This window comes from Pezoporus wallicus, unplaced genomic scaffold, assembly GCF_028554395.1.
Source record: "Pezoporus wallicus isolate ANWC-B61680 ecotype Strahan unplaced genomic scaffold, APGP_CSIRO_Pwel_v1 scaffold_7402, whole genome shotgun sequence".
In the NCBI taxonomy this organism is placed as follows: Eukaryota; Metazoa; Chordata; class Aves; order Psittaciformes; family Psittacidae; genus Pezoporus; species Pezoporus wallicus.
In genome coordinates this window covers 4,453,628-4,466,296 of record NW_026641037.1, presented here as the reverse complement: position 1 = coordinate 4,466,296, position 12,669 = coordinate 4,453,628, and the positions used below count along the sequence as shown (strand labels likewise).

At 50.7% G+C, this 12,669-nt stretch overlaps 1 protein-coding gene across 3 annotated transcripts; it reads left to right on the top strand.

Annotated features, from left to right (window-relative positions):
- The first annotated feature begins 3,834 nt into the window (after positions 1 to 3,834).
- APOD (apolipoprotein D) lies at positions 3,835 to 12,669 on the top strand. 3 transcript variants are annotated; one of them, XM_057421665.1, is made up of 5 exons: positions 3,835 to 3,954; positions 7,852 to 8,005; positions 8,284 to 8,405; positions 10,150 to 10,238; positions 11,507 to 12,669. In XM_057421665.1, exons 2-5 carry the CDS (start codon positions 7,883 to 7,885, stop codon positions 11,740 to 11,742), a joined length of 570 nt encoding a protein of 189 aa, XP_057277648.1. In that variant the 5' UTR covers positions 3,835 to 3,954; positions 7,852 to 7,882; the 3' UTR covers positions 11,743 to 12,669. The 3 variants fall into 3 exon arrangements, with proteins under 3 accessions (XP_057277648.1, XP_057277647.1, XP_057277649.1); XM_057421664.1 differs by having other exon boundaries at positions 3,835 to 3,969; XM_057421666.1 differs by lacking the exon at positions 3,835 to 3,954 and adding an exon at positions 6,690 to 7,359.

Genomic DNA, 12,669 nt, shown 5'->3' with positions numbered 1-12,669 from the left:
GTAAGGGCCAGCTCTGGGCACAGCGCTTGCCTCAGGCAGTGTTCAGGTGCAGTTATCACACACATGGTGCAGTGAACATGCAGCAATTTGCTTCCCTCAGGGTGGTTTAATTTGGTCCCCTGAGGGCAGTTACCCCCACAACACCTTTTGTCCACAGTGCAGTAAAAGAGTGGGTCTCTGCCCATCCTCTTTCCTGTGTATGTCGCTTTCCTCTGCCCTTAACAGAGAAGTTGCTTGTGTTTTATCCCATAGGTATGGTCAGGAAGGCATTTTTCTGATCTCTTCTGATAAGGAGCATCATTATCAGGTCACCTTTACTGAAGGAATGACTGCTATCAGGCAGCTTCAAGCCCCAAGGAATCAACATGGAGAAAGAGTCTGAATTTTTCTGGCTCCATGGAAAAATACCTGTATTTTTAAGAGTGAGTGTTTCTAAGACTCTACAGTACTGCTGTTCCATTGCCAGCTTTGCAGTTTCATAGCCCTTGCATCACAGAAGTGGCCCAAATACCGTGAGTTTTATGGATTTGCTTTGAAGAGCACATGGTGACATTTGGTCTGCCTACCAGTTCCTTGCTTTTACCATCCCCTGTGCCTGCCTGTTCCCAGCCAGCATGGCACAAGGTTGTCCATCCCCTTAGCATAGCCCCTTGTACAAAAGCTCTTTCTCATGCAGGACCTGCAGATGATGTTGTGAAGAGCAGTGAAGTTTCTGAGCCTTTAACAGCTCCAGCACACAGCTGGATCAGCCCTGCTCACCTGCAAGCCTAGCAGATCTTCCTTTGCTGTGTTTACCAAGACATCAATTAAAATAGAGACAGGTAAAATGAAAGAAAGAATTTCTGATTTGATTGTAAAGAGAGCACCCAGTGGAGTAACCAGGTAAGAGCTGGTCTGTTTTAATGGTATAGTGGAAAAGCTTCTGTCTAGGACTGAGATCCAGCACTTCTGGTCCTGGCACTGTCACTGGCTTGCTATGTGTGCTGAACAAGTCACTTGCCTACACCAAGCTCCATTACCATTCCAGCATCTTTGCCACCACCCTACCCATGCTGTAAAGCAGAAAACCCCAAAGTACACATTGCAATGCAACACAGTGCTGTTTGCTCATTCTGTTGTTATAATGGATGCCAGAATAAGTGTTATCCCACTTTCCAGAGGCTGGATTACTTTTTGTCGCAGAACAAAAAATGTGTCATTTCCAGTCTCCTGCAGGAAAACTGCTACAGGTGGCTTATGAAGTTCTCTGAACTTTTACAGCTTCAGGGAAGAAGGTGCCAGGGATGAGGGTAGCCATTAACACTGTTGTGCTGCTTTTAGCAGGCACCAGGGTTAACCATAACCCCACATGCACCTTATCCAGGGACCTTGAACTGCAGCTTGGGTGAAAGCTCTTCATGGTCTTTTTCTGGCTGCCTGCCAGAGTGATTGTGCTCCCAGGGGTGCTGGTGGTACCTGTCACCTTGTGGGGTCAAGTGTTGCAGGAGAAGTCATTTTCCTGGTGGGACTTTAACCAGGGTTACTATGACAGCACCCTGCGTCTTTACATTCCTTTCCTGGTTTCTGTCTACTCAGAGGTGTTGAAGCATTCAGACCACAGCGAAACACCTTCCCTTTCCAACGCTAATGAAGTGCAACCATGGCTAATGAGGGAACTGGCAGGAGAGGGAATACCCCCTGATAAGGCCCCACACCTCCATCATCTACTGCAGGGAGGGACGTGGCAGTCCCTACATCCCACCAGGGACATCCAGTGGGTGGCTGGAGCAGGTGGTAAAAAACAGTGCATGAATGCTTGTGCGGATAGGTACCCTGACAACCCTTCAGAAAAGATGGAGATCAAGTACTCTTATATAGCCAAGGTGCACTTTCATAGGGGGAAAGTGCCTGCAGAAAATACACCTGGGGGCTTGGGAAAGGCTATTTTTAAAGAGGGTGAGATAGCACAGTGGCTTGGCTATGTGGCATGAGGTGGCTCAGAGGAGGTGGGTGCAGGATGGAGTCATCTGGTGGGTGCAGTGGTCTTTCCATCCCAACAAGGCACTCCCAACACTGAATTTTCTTGGGGCCAGCACTGTTGTGGAGAAGGTGCTGGTGCTTTTACTGGGAACTGCCAAGGCACCATGTGCACATATAGGAAGCATCTCTCCTCGTCATCTTCACATACTCTCAGCCCCTGCACTAAGTCCCAGCCTCATCCCCTCCCTGCACCCCTTTATCAACAAGTGAAACTCACTATGAATGGTATCTCTGTGCTATTTCAGACCGTAACTATATTAAATCAAAGTCAGAGCATTGACCACCAAATCTGTTACTTATTTTCTGTATAATGTAAAGCTCAGTCTGGCAAACACTTGGGCCTGTGTTGCAAAGCAAGGCATGTGTGCTTGGGCTCACTGGCCTCAGTACAGCTATTCATGGGCAAAGCCAAACACATATGCCAGTGTCTTTGCGCTCTGCAGGCTGTGAGATGTGACTTGCTCTTTCAGAAAGGCGATTCTTAGAATTCTCCTCTGACTGTGGTGTGAGACTGGGTGGCTCAGAGACAGGACTTGAAAATGCTGTCCTGGCTGGTGGAGGAGTCCATCAGGGCTAAAGTGCCACCCTTAGGTCTTCCAGATGCATACATAAATATATATAGAACAATCTTGAGGTGTGTAAGACCAGAGGGTATCTGAGGGTTTGAGGCTACCCCAAACACTGTACGTGATTCCTGCACTCCTGGTAGCTGCTGCAAATTGCTGACTTGAAGCTGGCTCCAAAGTGCTCCTGCAGCAGGAGAGTCCCTGTCCCTGCTGATGGGCTCCTCACTTGGGTGGCAGGACAGCATCATCTGCAGGAGATTTCTTAACTGTATTTGTTAATGCAATAGAGTCTTTTCTCTCCTCCTGTGAGCAGAGCTGCGGTTTCCACACACATTGTAAATCTGTGTCACAAGGAAGATGTAGGTTGTATACAGGTCATATAATTGTGTAACTCCAGTAATGCATTCCTGAATTAAGGTGCTGAAATAGCATTTAGCTGCAGAAAATAGGGCTGTGGGCTTTAAACAGCCTTACTTGGGCATCTCTTAGAGCTGATGGTGTTGTGAACAGATCACTGCCTCTGGGAAAACAAAGTTCCTTTGCAGAGGCACTCTGTAAGTATATTTAATGACATTTTTTAAAGCTTTTAAATTATGTTTCAGTATGGTGGGGGCTGCTTAAAGAGTCCTGAAAAAAGTGTTGTGAATCCATGGGGGAATGTAGGAGCGATCCTCCAAGAAGCGGGGTGCAGAGCCTGGCATTAACACCAGGATGCCTGTTTAGGCTCGGCTTGGCAGAGGGGGAGCAGCACCCTGACCTGAGCTGTGGCTGAGCTACAGCAGCCAGGGCCATGTAGCACCCCAGCACTTAAACCTGAGCAGGCATTCACATACCAGGGCCCTGGGATCAGAGCTTGGGATCTGCTCCCGCATCCACTGGAGAAGTCCTAGTCTGCCCCCTTCTGTATGTGCTTCCTGGCCTATGCCCACCCTGTGCAGTACCTGGCATGTGCTGTGATAACCTAGCAACAAACTGCAAAAACAAACACTTTTTAATGTTATTTAGCAGCAAATGGCTGCTCAATGTGAGGCACTTCTGGGACATACTGAAAAGCCAGGATTAGGTGCACTGCTTGGACTCTGCTTTTTCTATTGAGCACATCTGCAGGGGTGAGATGCTGCAGGGCCAAAGCATTATCACCAGTCCAACCCTGCAGTGTAGCCCTGTCTGCAGAGACCTGCCTGCTGTCGCTTTTATCCCCCTTTGTTCTTGTTTTTCTTCTCTCTGTTTTGCTTTTTTCTACATTCAGAAGAATAAGGATCCCTCTGGCTTCTCTCTCCAGGGACTCAGACCTTGGCAGCAGTGCCAAGCAGTTCAGGGAACTTTCCTGAGAGCCCAGGAGAGCCACTGCTTGTCCTGCCACAATAGGGTTTGTCCCTTAAATGTAATATCTTTTTTAGTTTTCCAGCTTCATAAATCTCTCTCTTTGGTTTCTTGTGTTTTGACTACCTAATTGGATAATTTCCATGGTGGAGAACTATTCAGTAATTGTATATATGTGAATCACAACATCTGTGCACTTGCCTTAGATTGAGTTTCCATATCTCAGAGGCCAGTTCATGCTTCCAGAGCCTGTTTACTTCCTTTACTGTCATAACTGTGATTTGTAATTTTACACCATTTTGCATAAACAGATTTCAAAGCACTTTCTGCCACTCCTAGAAACAGGAAAATTCCCACCTGCCTTCCCTTTCTCTGCCTTTTCTCCTGCAAGTTCATTTTTGTTTCTATATACATGTCGCAACTTGTCTGGCCAACCCAAAACCCCGTTTCCTTTAGAGGAGGGAGAAAACCAGCATGGGGATATAGCGTGATAAGACAGCCTTTCCCTGGGGCGCGGGGTCCCCACCAGACCTGGCCAGCTAAACCTCTGTTACATATGTGCCAGGAGCTGATTTCAGGGTGGCCTAGGGTGCGCAATAGGACCATCTCACTTCCGCACTAAGTCAGGTTGGCTGCAGGCAGGAATTCGTGGGTCCCAGGCCTGGATTTTATCGGCAGCTCCATTTTATTCTGACAAGGGAGCATTCAGCGCTCAGTGCTGTTGCCTCCTCTTCCCAGAGCCAGACAAGCCTTGTCTCTGAAATACACAACTTAGTAACACAAGAAACTCCTGGCCAATGTAGCCCAGGCATACATGCCCCGAATGCAGTGCTGCCTCACCCCATGCCCAGCATGTGCCCAGTGCTGCCTCACCCCATGCACAGCCTATATGTGCCCCGCACAGTGGGCTGCCTCACCTGCCCACACCTGAACATACTGTAAAGCTCCTGCCATTTCACCCCAGTGTGGGGTAGGCTTTGCATCCACTTCTGCCTCCCCGTGCACGCACACTGCCCATACACCCCATCTGCACCCACGCACGCAATGCTGCCTTGTCCTCCAAGCCCTGCAGCTCTCCATGCTCCCTGCACTGGGCACGCACCCTGTACACCCAGCTTGCAGCTTCCTCATCACCCAGAAATGTGGGGCAGGCTTCATTCTTGCATGAAGCGCTCAGAGCATGTCTGGTGCCCCCCCTCTTTGCCCTGTTTTACCCTCCAGCTCTCCTCTTTCCTGCCCTCCCAACCTTGTTCCAGCTTCCTGCCTTTTGATGTGCCTCCCCTCCTCTGCTCCAGGGTATGAACTGCTTACCAGGTAGAGATGACTTTTCCCCACCCCACAATTAGGTGTGATTATAATGTTACGCTTTTCCCCAAACCCTTGCTCTTGTGTGCACTGAAGGTGGACAGGCTCACGAGCAGAGTCCTGCTCTGGCAGGGCATGGAGCAGGGCCTGGGTCTGTGTGGGTAAGCAGTGCTGGTGAGTGCTGGAGGTGAGATAACAGGAGGGTCCTGGTGGCCCTGGGCAGGGACTCAGCTGCAGCAGCCCAAGCCTGCTCCATTCCAACACAGGAGCAGCACATACCTGGGTGCTTCCCTCTGTGGTCAGGCAGAGCCCAGAAATGTGCCCCTGGGGAAGGCGCAGCCAGCACTTGCATGGAGACGGGTCCCAGCAGCCAGCAGCAGTTTCAGCTGTCAGGTCTCATCATCTGTACATCAAGGCATGCGGTGCCTCGGCATCCATGGGATGCCCTTTGGCTGGCAGCAGCCACTGGAGTGGGGCTCCACATGCAGCAGCCCCTGGGCTTCTGAAGGTGCTGACTTTGGGTGGAGGTGGGACCCCTGTGTTTCCTGCCAAGACATAGATTTGTTTCAAGGAGTGTCAGCTCTTGATGGCTCCTCATCGCTCCTGACCATATCCCAGGTTAATGCACACTCCTGCAGTGGGTTTCATGGAGCACAGCTGGAGTAAATGCCTCACTGCTCTGGAGTGATTTTGGCCACACGGTGCTGGGAGCCAAAACTGCAGCGCTTTCTCCTCCCGTTGCTCCGCAGGATGCAAGCAGCCCACTTCAGGATTAAAACTGAGCTTGCTGGTCTGCGTGTGGGGTATCCCACCTCTGCAGTGCACTATGATATGGCAGCTCTCATACTGTTTAGGTCAGGTTCTTCTAATTGCTAACCTGCTTGTATCACAAGAGGTGCAGATGAACAGGGGGCTTGCAGAGGGTCTGACTTTGACATGGTCAGCCAAAGCAACTCCATCAGGGACAGGCTGTGCCAAATCACTGAGGGAGCTGTGTGCAGTGAGGGAGAGACCCTGGGTGTTCCCCTGCCCCACACCAAATGCTGCTGGTAGGGTCGTGGTGCTTCCCTGAGCTCTTCATCCCCAGCTGGCACTGCTGGGTCTGCATCTGCTTTGGATAAGCCACGCTCAGCCCTGATGGCCATTGAGGTGCTGGGAGGACCTCGGCTGCAGCCATGTTTCAGAGCACACCTCGGCAGTGTGTCCCTTACACCCTGGAAAGGGACAAGACTTAGCTATTTGTTGCTTTTAGGGGGGGGTATTTGGGCAGCCAGGGGCTCAAGAGTATGTGTGTGCATGTGTAAGGCATGAGGTGCAGCATGTAAAAACACACCTAGGAAGAAAGTCTCAACAGAGATCAGATTAAAAGAAGATGTAATTAAACACAGAGAGCATCCTGGCTGTTACTTGGCTCTCCTTGCATAACTCTCAGTACCAGCTGCCTTCACAGATGGCTGCTCTGCTGTCAAAGTAATTTGCTGGGCACCTGTTGGAAAAACTGCCAGGTCAGCACAGAACTAATTGCACCACCTTTCCCTGTAATGAGATTTCAAAGTCTAGAGGACAAATCACTGAGAGGCCTTGCAGCCACCCAGATGAGCAATGACCCCCACTACTTAACCCTCCCCATGTACTCTTGTGAGTGACTGTAATAAGGATGAGGATGCTGCAGTGACCTGGAAGGTCTCCAGGGCTCAAATGGCCCATGGCAGAGGAAGTTGCATGTCCCCCCTTCAAGCATGGCGATGGCTCCTTCTGGGTCCAGAGGGAGCAGGACAGGAGCTGCTGCTGTCCCAGTCCCCTGCTGTTTGCACCCAGGTCTGAGGCTCTCAAGGGCAGCTGAATGGCTCTGCACACAGAGCTCTGCAGCTGTGGAGTGATACGCAGACACATGGGGTGCCTTTGTTTGCCTGGGTGAGCGGCCAAGTTGCAGCCCATCTCCAGCTTCGTACCAGCTGCAGATCTAAGGCAGCTGACTGGCCTGCCAAAAAAACACAACACGTTGAGGACCAGGGAGTGGCTTGTGCTGATGCTGAATAATGATGATCGCAGTGCGCTTATAAAGTGGTGGTGTGGACAGCTCACCACAGAGCTGTTCTTGCAGCCTTGGCCCTCATCAGAGCATCACTCCATCTCTTCAGCCAAGGTACGTTTCTGAAATGAGAGATTCAAACTGGGAGCTGTGTGTGCGTCCACAGCAGAGCCCATGCCTCACAGCTGGAGGCAGAATGGGCTTTTCTTTTAAACTTGGGCAAAATGCACTGTTCCTATGGCGGAGATTCTGGCCAAGGAAGCAGAGCAGCCCCGTGCTGCAGGGTCTGTAGGTGCCAACCTGCCCCAAGTACCTGAAACACATGGGCAGCATCCTGGCTCCAGGGGCTGTTTGGGAGTGAGCAGCACAGCTCCCACCTCTGCTCCACTGGAAAATGTATCCTTCCTCTCCTTGCAGCATGCTTTTGGTAGTCGATTCTTGTTTTATTTGGTGCTGATTGAATTCTTGAACAACTTCCCTGTCCTGCAGTGCTGTGTAAATCCTGACACATGAATCATAGAATGCTTGGGTCAGAAGGGACCTTAAAGATCATCTAGTTCCAACCCCACTGCCACAGGTCATTTGGGCTATTTTTGTCTTCCCCAGGTCCATTTCCCGCCTGCATCCTGGTGCAGCCATGCTGGCCACAGCAGTGAGGCTCTTGGTCCTGTTCAGCCTCCTTGGCTTTGGGAAATGCCAGATGTTTCATATGGGACCATGCCCAGACCCAGCAGTCCAAGAAGACTTCGATATCAACCAGGTGTGAAAAGGTTTCTAAAAGTCTCAGGGCAGGCAGTGAGTTAGGGTAAGGGGGCATGGGATGGATGGCAAAGTGCCTGGGTCATGGGAGGATGGCCAGATCTGGTCTTGATACCTCATGCCAGGGTCTGCGACCCTGCTAACCCCCACAGCCTCCTGCACCACAGAGGGGGAGACTCAAATGAACTGAGCATACAAAACTGTGCTGGCAAACAAGGCAGGGCGCTCTGCCTCCGTCCTCTCATGCTAAAAGCATCTCTTTGGGCTTTCTTCTATCAGTATTTAGGCAAATGGTACGAGATAGAGAAGCTGCCCTCAGGTTTCGAGAAAGGAAGCTGCATCCAGGCAAATTACTCATTGAAGGAAAATGGGAAGTTCAAGGTGATCAACAAGGAGCTGCTGTAAGTGTTTGCATTTGGGCTGTGTCCTCCCTGCAGCGGTGGCGCTCCTGTCCTGTCTCCAAATTGCCTGTTTCTGGTCTGTGGTTGTGGTAGCTTTGCTGGGACAATGGGCTTTGCTGTGGTTACAGCAGAGATGCAGGTCTCTGGTTTCTGCCATTGCTTCCCTGGGGCTCACCAGGTCTCTGTCTTGTTATCCAAGGTGAGTTGTGAGAAAACAGATCACATGCACGTGGTGCCTCCAGTGTGAAATAGCCTGGGTCTCCTCCTGACTGGTTTCTGATCCCCAGTGATGGCGGGGAAGCTGGATGCCCCTGTCCCAGGGAGGGTCATAGGGCTGCATATGGGTATGGCAGCCACCACCTTGTGCCCGTGACCTGAGAGATGCCTGTGCTCTGTGCTCCAGAGTAAAGGGACCCGATGAAAAGAGCCAGGGAAGGTGAAGCACACGCGTCATTTTTACTTAAGCAAATATTTGTCAGCTTTTTTCTGTAGCATTTACTTTGTACTGGTAGTAACTGCTGTGTAAGGGGATCAGCAATTGTTGCCAGTTTAAATCAGTGAGCAAAGCTAATGGACTGATTGTTCCCATTATTATACGTGATGGTTTGCAATTACCTCGAGCCCTCCTGGCTTTCCACATGGGCAGATGTAGACATTAATTAATCTGCTTCTACCACCATCCCCAGCTGGTGCTGCTCTGAGCAGCTGAATGAATGAGAGGGAGGGAGTGAGGGGTGAACGCAGCGCTGTCCCCTGTGCTCCCTTGGCATGGCATGGGGACTTTGTTCTGGCTCACAATGACAACAACGCAGCCACACATCCCTTGTGTCTGGCAAAGAACAGTGTCCATGCCGCTCACTGACTGCGCAGCACTGTCTCTGCAGCTCCACTGCTAGGGCAGAGCTGGTCAAACAGCTGGACATTGATCTGTGCCTGCATTGATCTGTGGGAGATCAATCTGACCGGTGGTGGCACCACTGCAGCAGCTCAGGACCCTGAATATTTTAGTTCAGGTATGCACTGTGCATGGCCCAGCATCAGCCCTGTGATCTCTGCTGGTAGCAGCGTTAGCTTCTGCCTCTTTGGGTGTTCCTGTTTCATAGGGAAGCACAAAACTTTCCTGCCCCACAGGCAGCGTCCAGGTCTTGAGACAGCCAGGGAAAGATGCAATTATAAGATAGGCAGTTTGAGTCGTAGGGCTTGTTGCCAGCAGGGCAGTGCTCTGAACCAGCAGTGAAACAAATCCTGGCTTACCAAGCAGGGACAGGTAATGTGTGTGTGCAGGAATGTGCTGTGCCCTGGGAAAAATGCAGGTGATTAAGCAGAGGTGAGCACATGCCTTCCACAGCTAGCAGAAGCTGAGCTGCTTCCTGGCACATCCAGCACATGGGTGCTGGGATCCTCCCATCCTGCAGAGGGGTCTTGCTCTCTCTCTTCTCTGTCACTGTCCCACTGGCACTGAAGCACACCCCAGTGGCAGGGCACTTGGAGAGAGGCACTCTGGGGCGCTGGGGTGCTTTAACCTGGGAGAGCATGTCCCCCGCTGTGCCTGGGCCAGGACCTGGTGTGCCCAGGGTGCTGCTGAAACCATCCCCGGGGTGAGCTGTCCCTACGGGGATGCTGTGGTTAGCTGGCCTCCTCTTGGCAGGTGGATGCACTACGAGGGATTATGTAGCAGAAAGAAAAAAAAAAGTGATTTCAAAGTGATCTGATTTAATTTCTCACTCTGTCATTCTCCCCTTAGCTCCAATGGCAAAGTCAACGAGGTTGAAGGAGAAATCATGCACATGGACGTAAAGGAGCCGGCCAAGCTGGGTGTCCGCTTTAACTGGTGTAAGTGTGTGGCTGGAAGGCTCACAGTGGTCTGGTGACATTTATACATCACTTACAGTCACAGTGGTGGAGCGGTCTTCACCAGCTGATGTCAAAGCAAGAGGGACCAGCAGCATTAGTGTCTCTTCAGGTCTTTTCACAGATGGGGACTGGGAGGGGAGAGATGGGGGAGCTGCAACAAGGGTCAGCGATAGGCTTGTTTTTCTGAATGTAGTGGTATAGCTTCTAGCCCACCCTGCCTCTGCTTACAAGTGCCTTTTAATAACCATTAATAATATGGTTTTGTTTGCCTTCGCTTCCCTTGTCAAGGTAATACATGATGGGCCTGCTGAGGTGCAGTGTGTTTTATTCCCATTGCACAGCACTTTGCAGCAACATTTTGGAAAGTGAGCAGAAGCCTTGCCTTGGCACCCTTTTTATTCTGCTCCTTCACACCTTTTCCTTGGCTATTTCACAGCACTCACATACAGAGGTTATTTGGAGAAATGGGTGGAGCAGGACACTTGCAAAGGAGATACAATTATTGTTCATGAGCACAGCCAGTCTTAATTATGCTCTGCTAAGGTATCTCACCTGCAGCCGTTTCAGCCACAACATGTGCAACCCCAACCATCCTTACAGAATGTGAGCCTCAAGAAAACAGCACTTTGCACTCCTAAGTGCATCAGAAACAAATATTGCCTACCTCCTGGACCCACCTCTGCTTTGTGCCTGATGGTTTGAAGCAAAGTGGCTGTCCCCCACTGGAGCAAATGCTTCAGGCATAGCAGCCTGATGGAGAACAGGATCTGTCCCAGGTGGCTGGTGCTGGTGGGATGGACTGGGCCATACTGATTTCCACTGCCTGGGTTCCAGCTGGTTCTATGAGCAGAGCACCCTGGGGCAGTGGGTGGCGTGGAGAGAGGTGCTGGTTTGTGCTCCTCAGATCACCAGTGTCAGCTCCCAGCTCTACAGCAAGCACCCTCACACGGGTGCAAGCTGGGCTGTCTTTTGGTGGCCTGGATGAGCTGATGAGGGCAGTGTTAACTTTACAGCAAGACCTTCCTAGGCAGGGCTTTGTGGTTTTCTCGAGCCCTGCTGGACAGAACAAGGAGTCCTGATAGGCTTTTATTTTAGGCTTTCATAAATTATAGCTCCCTATACTGACCATACTTACATGGCTCAGGAGCAGCCAAAGCGGGAACAGCACCAGGAGCTGTGGCTTTAATGCTGCAGAGCAGTGCAGAGTCAGCTATGCATCACGTTCATGGTGCTCTTCTTTCTCCTAGTCATGCCTTCAGCCCCTTACTGGGTCATCTCCACTGACTATGAAAACTACTCGCTGGTTTACTCCTGCACCAACATTCTCTGGCTCTTCCACATTGACTATGCCTGGATTTTATCAAGAGCTCCAGACATGCACCCAGAAACCGTGGAGCACCTGAAGAGTGTTCTCCAGTCCTACAAGATCGACACTGAGAAAATGATGCCCACGGATCAACTTAACTGCCCTTCCGAGATGTAACTCCGGCATGCAGTGACAGCACCAGACAGTGATGAACTTTGTTGCTTTCTGATTTATCCATTAGAATTTCTCTATGTAACAGAGAAATGTAGTAATCCCTTGCTAACGGTAGTTTGCCAGCCTTGAGTTATGCTTTGCTGTTGTTCTATCACTCTTCCCCTTTTTTCTCACTCTGACTTTCGCAGAGTAACTGACTGATTCAAAGCTAATGGGTGAAGAAAAGAAATTCTGAAGTGCAAGCGTGAAGCTCTGCTGTTTCTGTGAGTTCTCCTCTGTGTGGATGGGAAAGGGTATGAGACATGATGTACAAGTATTCATCCCACGAGAAACCTTTCATCGCACAGCCCCAGGTTTGTTTTCCATTTTTGTCTTGATGCTTCTGGGCTTGCTGCAAGTCTGTGGTGTCTGAGCCACACTGCAGGCACTGCCTTACAAGGGGCGGCATCCAAACACAGTGTGTCAGTCCTGCAGACCTGGAACTTAGACTGTGGTCTTGAGTGTTTTCTGGTGCAGGCCTGCTGGCATACGTTGCTGCCACATCAGCAGGCCTCCTGACTAGGAATCAGATCTGGCCCTTTGTATTTAAAGTCTAAAAATGTCCAGAAATTCAGCATGGCTCCATCCCCAGTGTCTGTATGTGTCCTCTCTCGCCTCTAGTGAGGCTGGTCCTGCACACCCAAGGGGTCAGCTCTGAGCGTGCTCATAAGAAGACAGAAAGAGATGGGGCTGCTCCACTGTCCTCTCTTCTGGAAGCTTTTCCCTGAACACGAAGAGATGGCAGGCTCTGCCTGATGTCCTGCTTACCGCTTTTGTACGCACTGAGTGCCCGCTGGCACTGCAACTGCCTTGGCAGGTGTCCACCAGGCACCACGACAACTCTGCTTGAATAGCACTGATGCAGCTCATTAAAAATGAAATTAAAACATC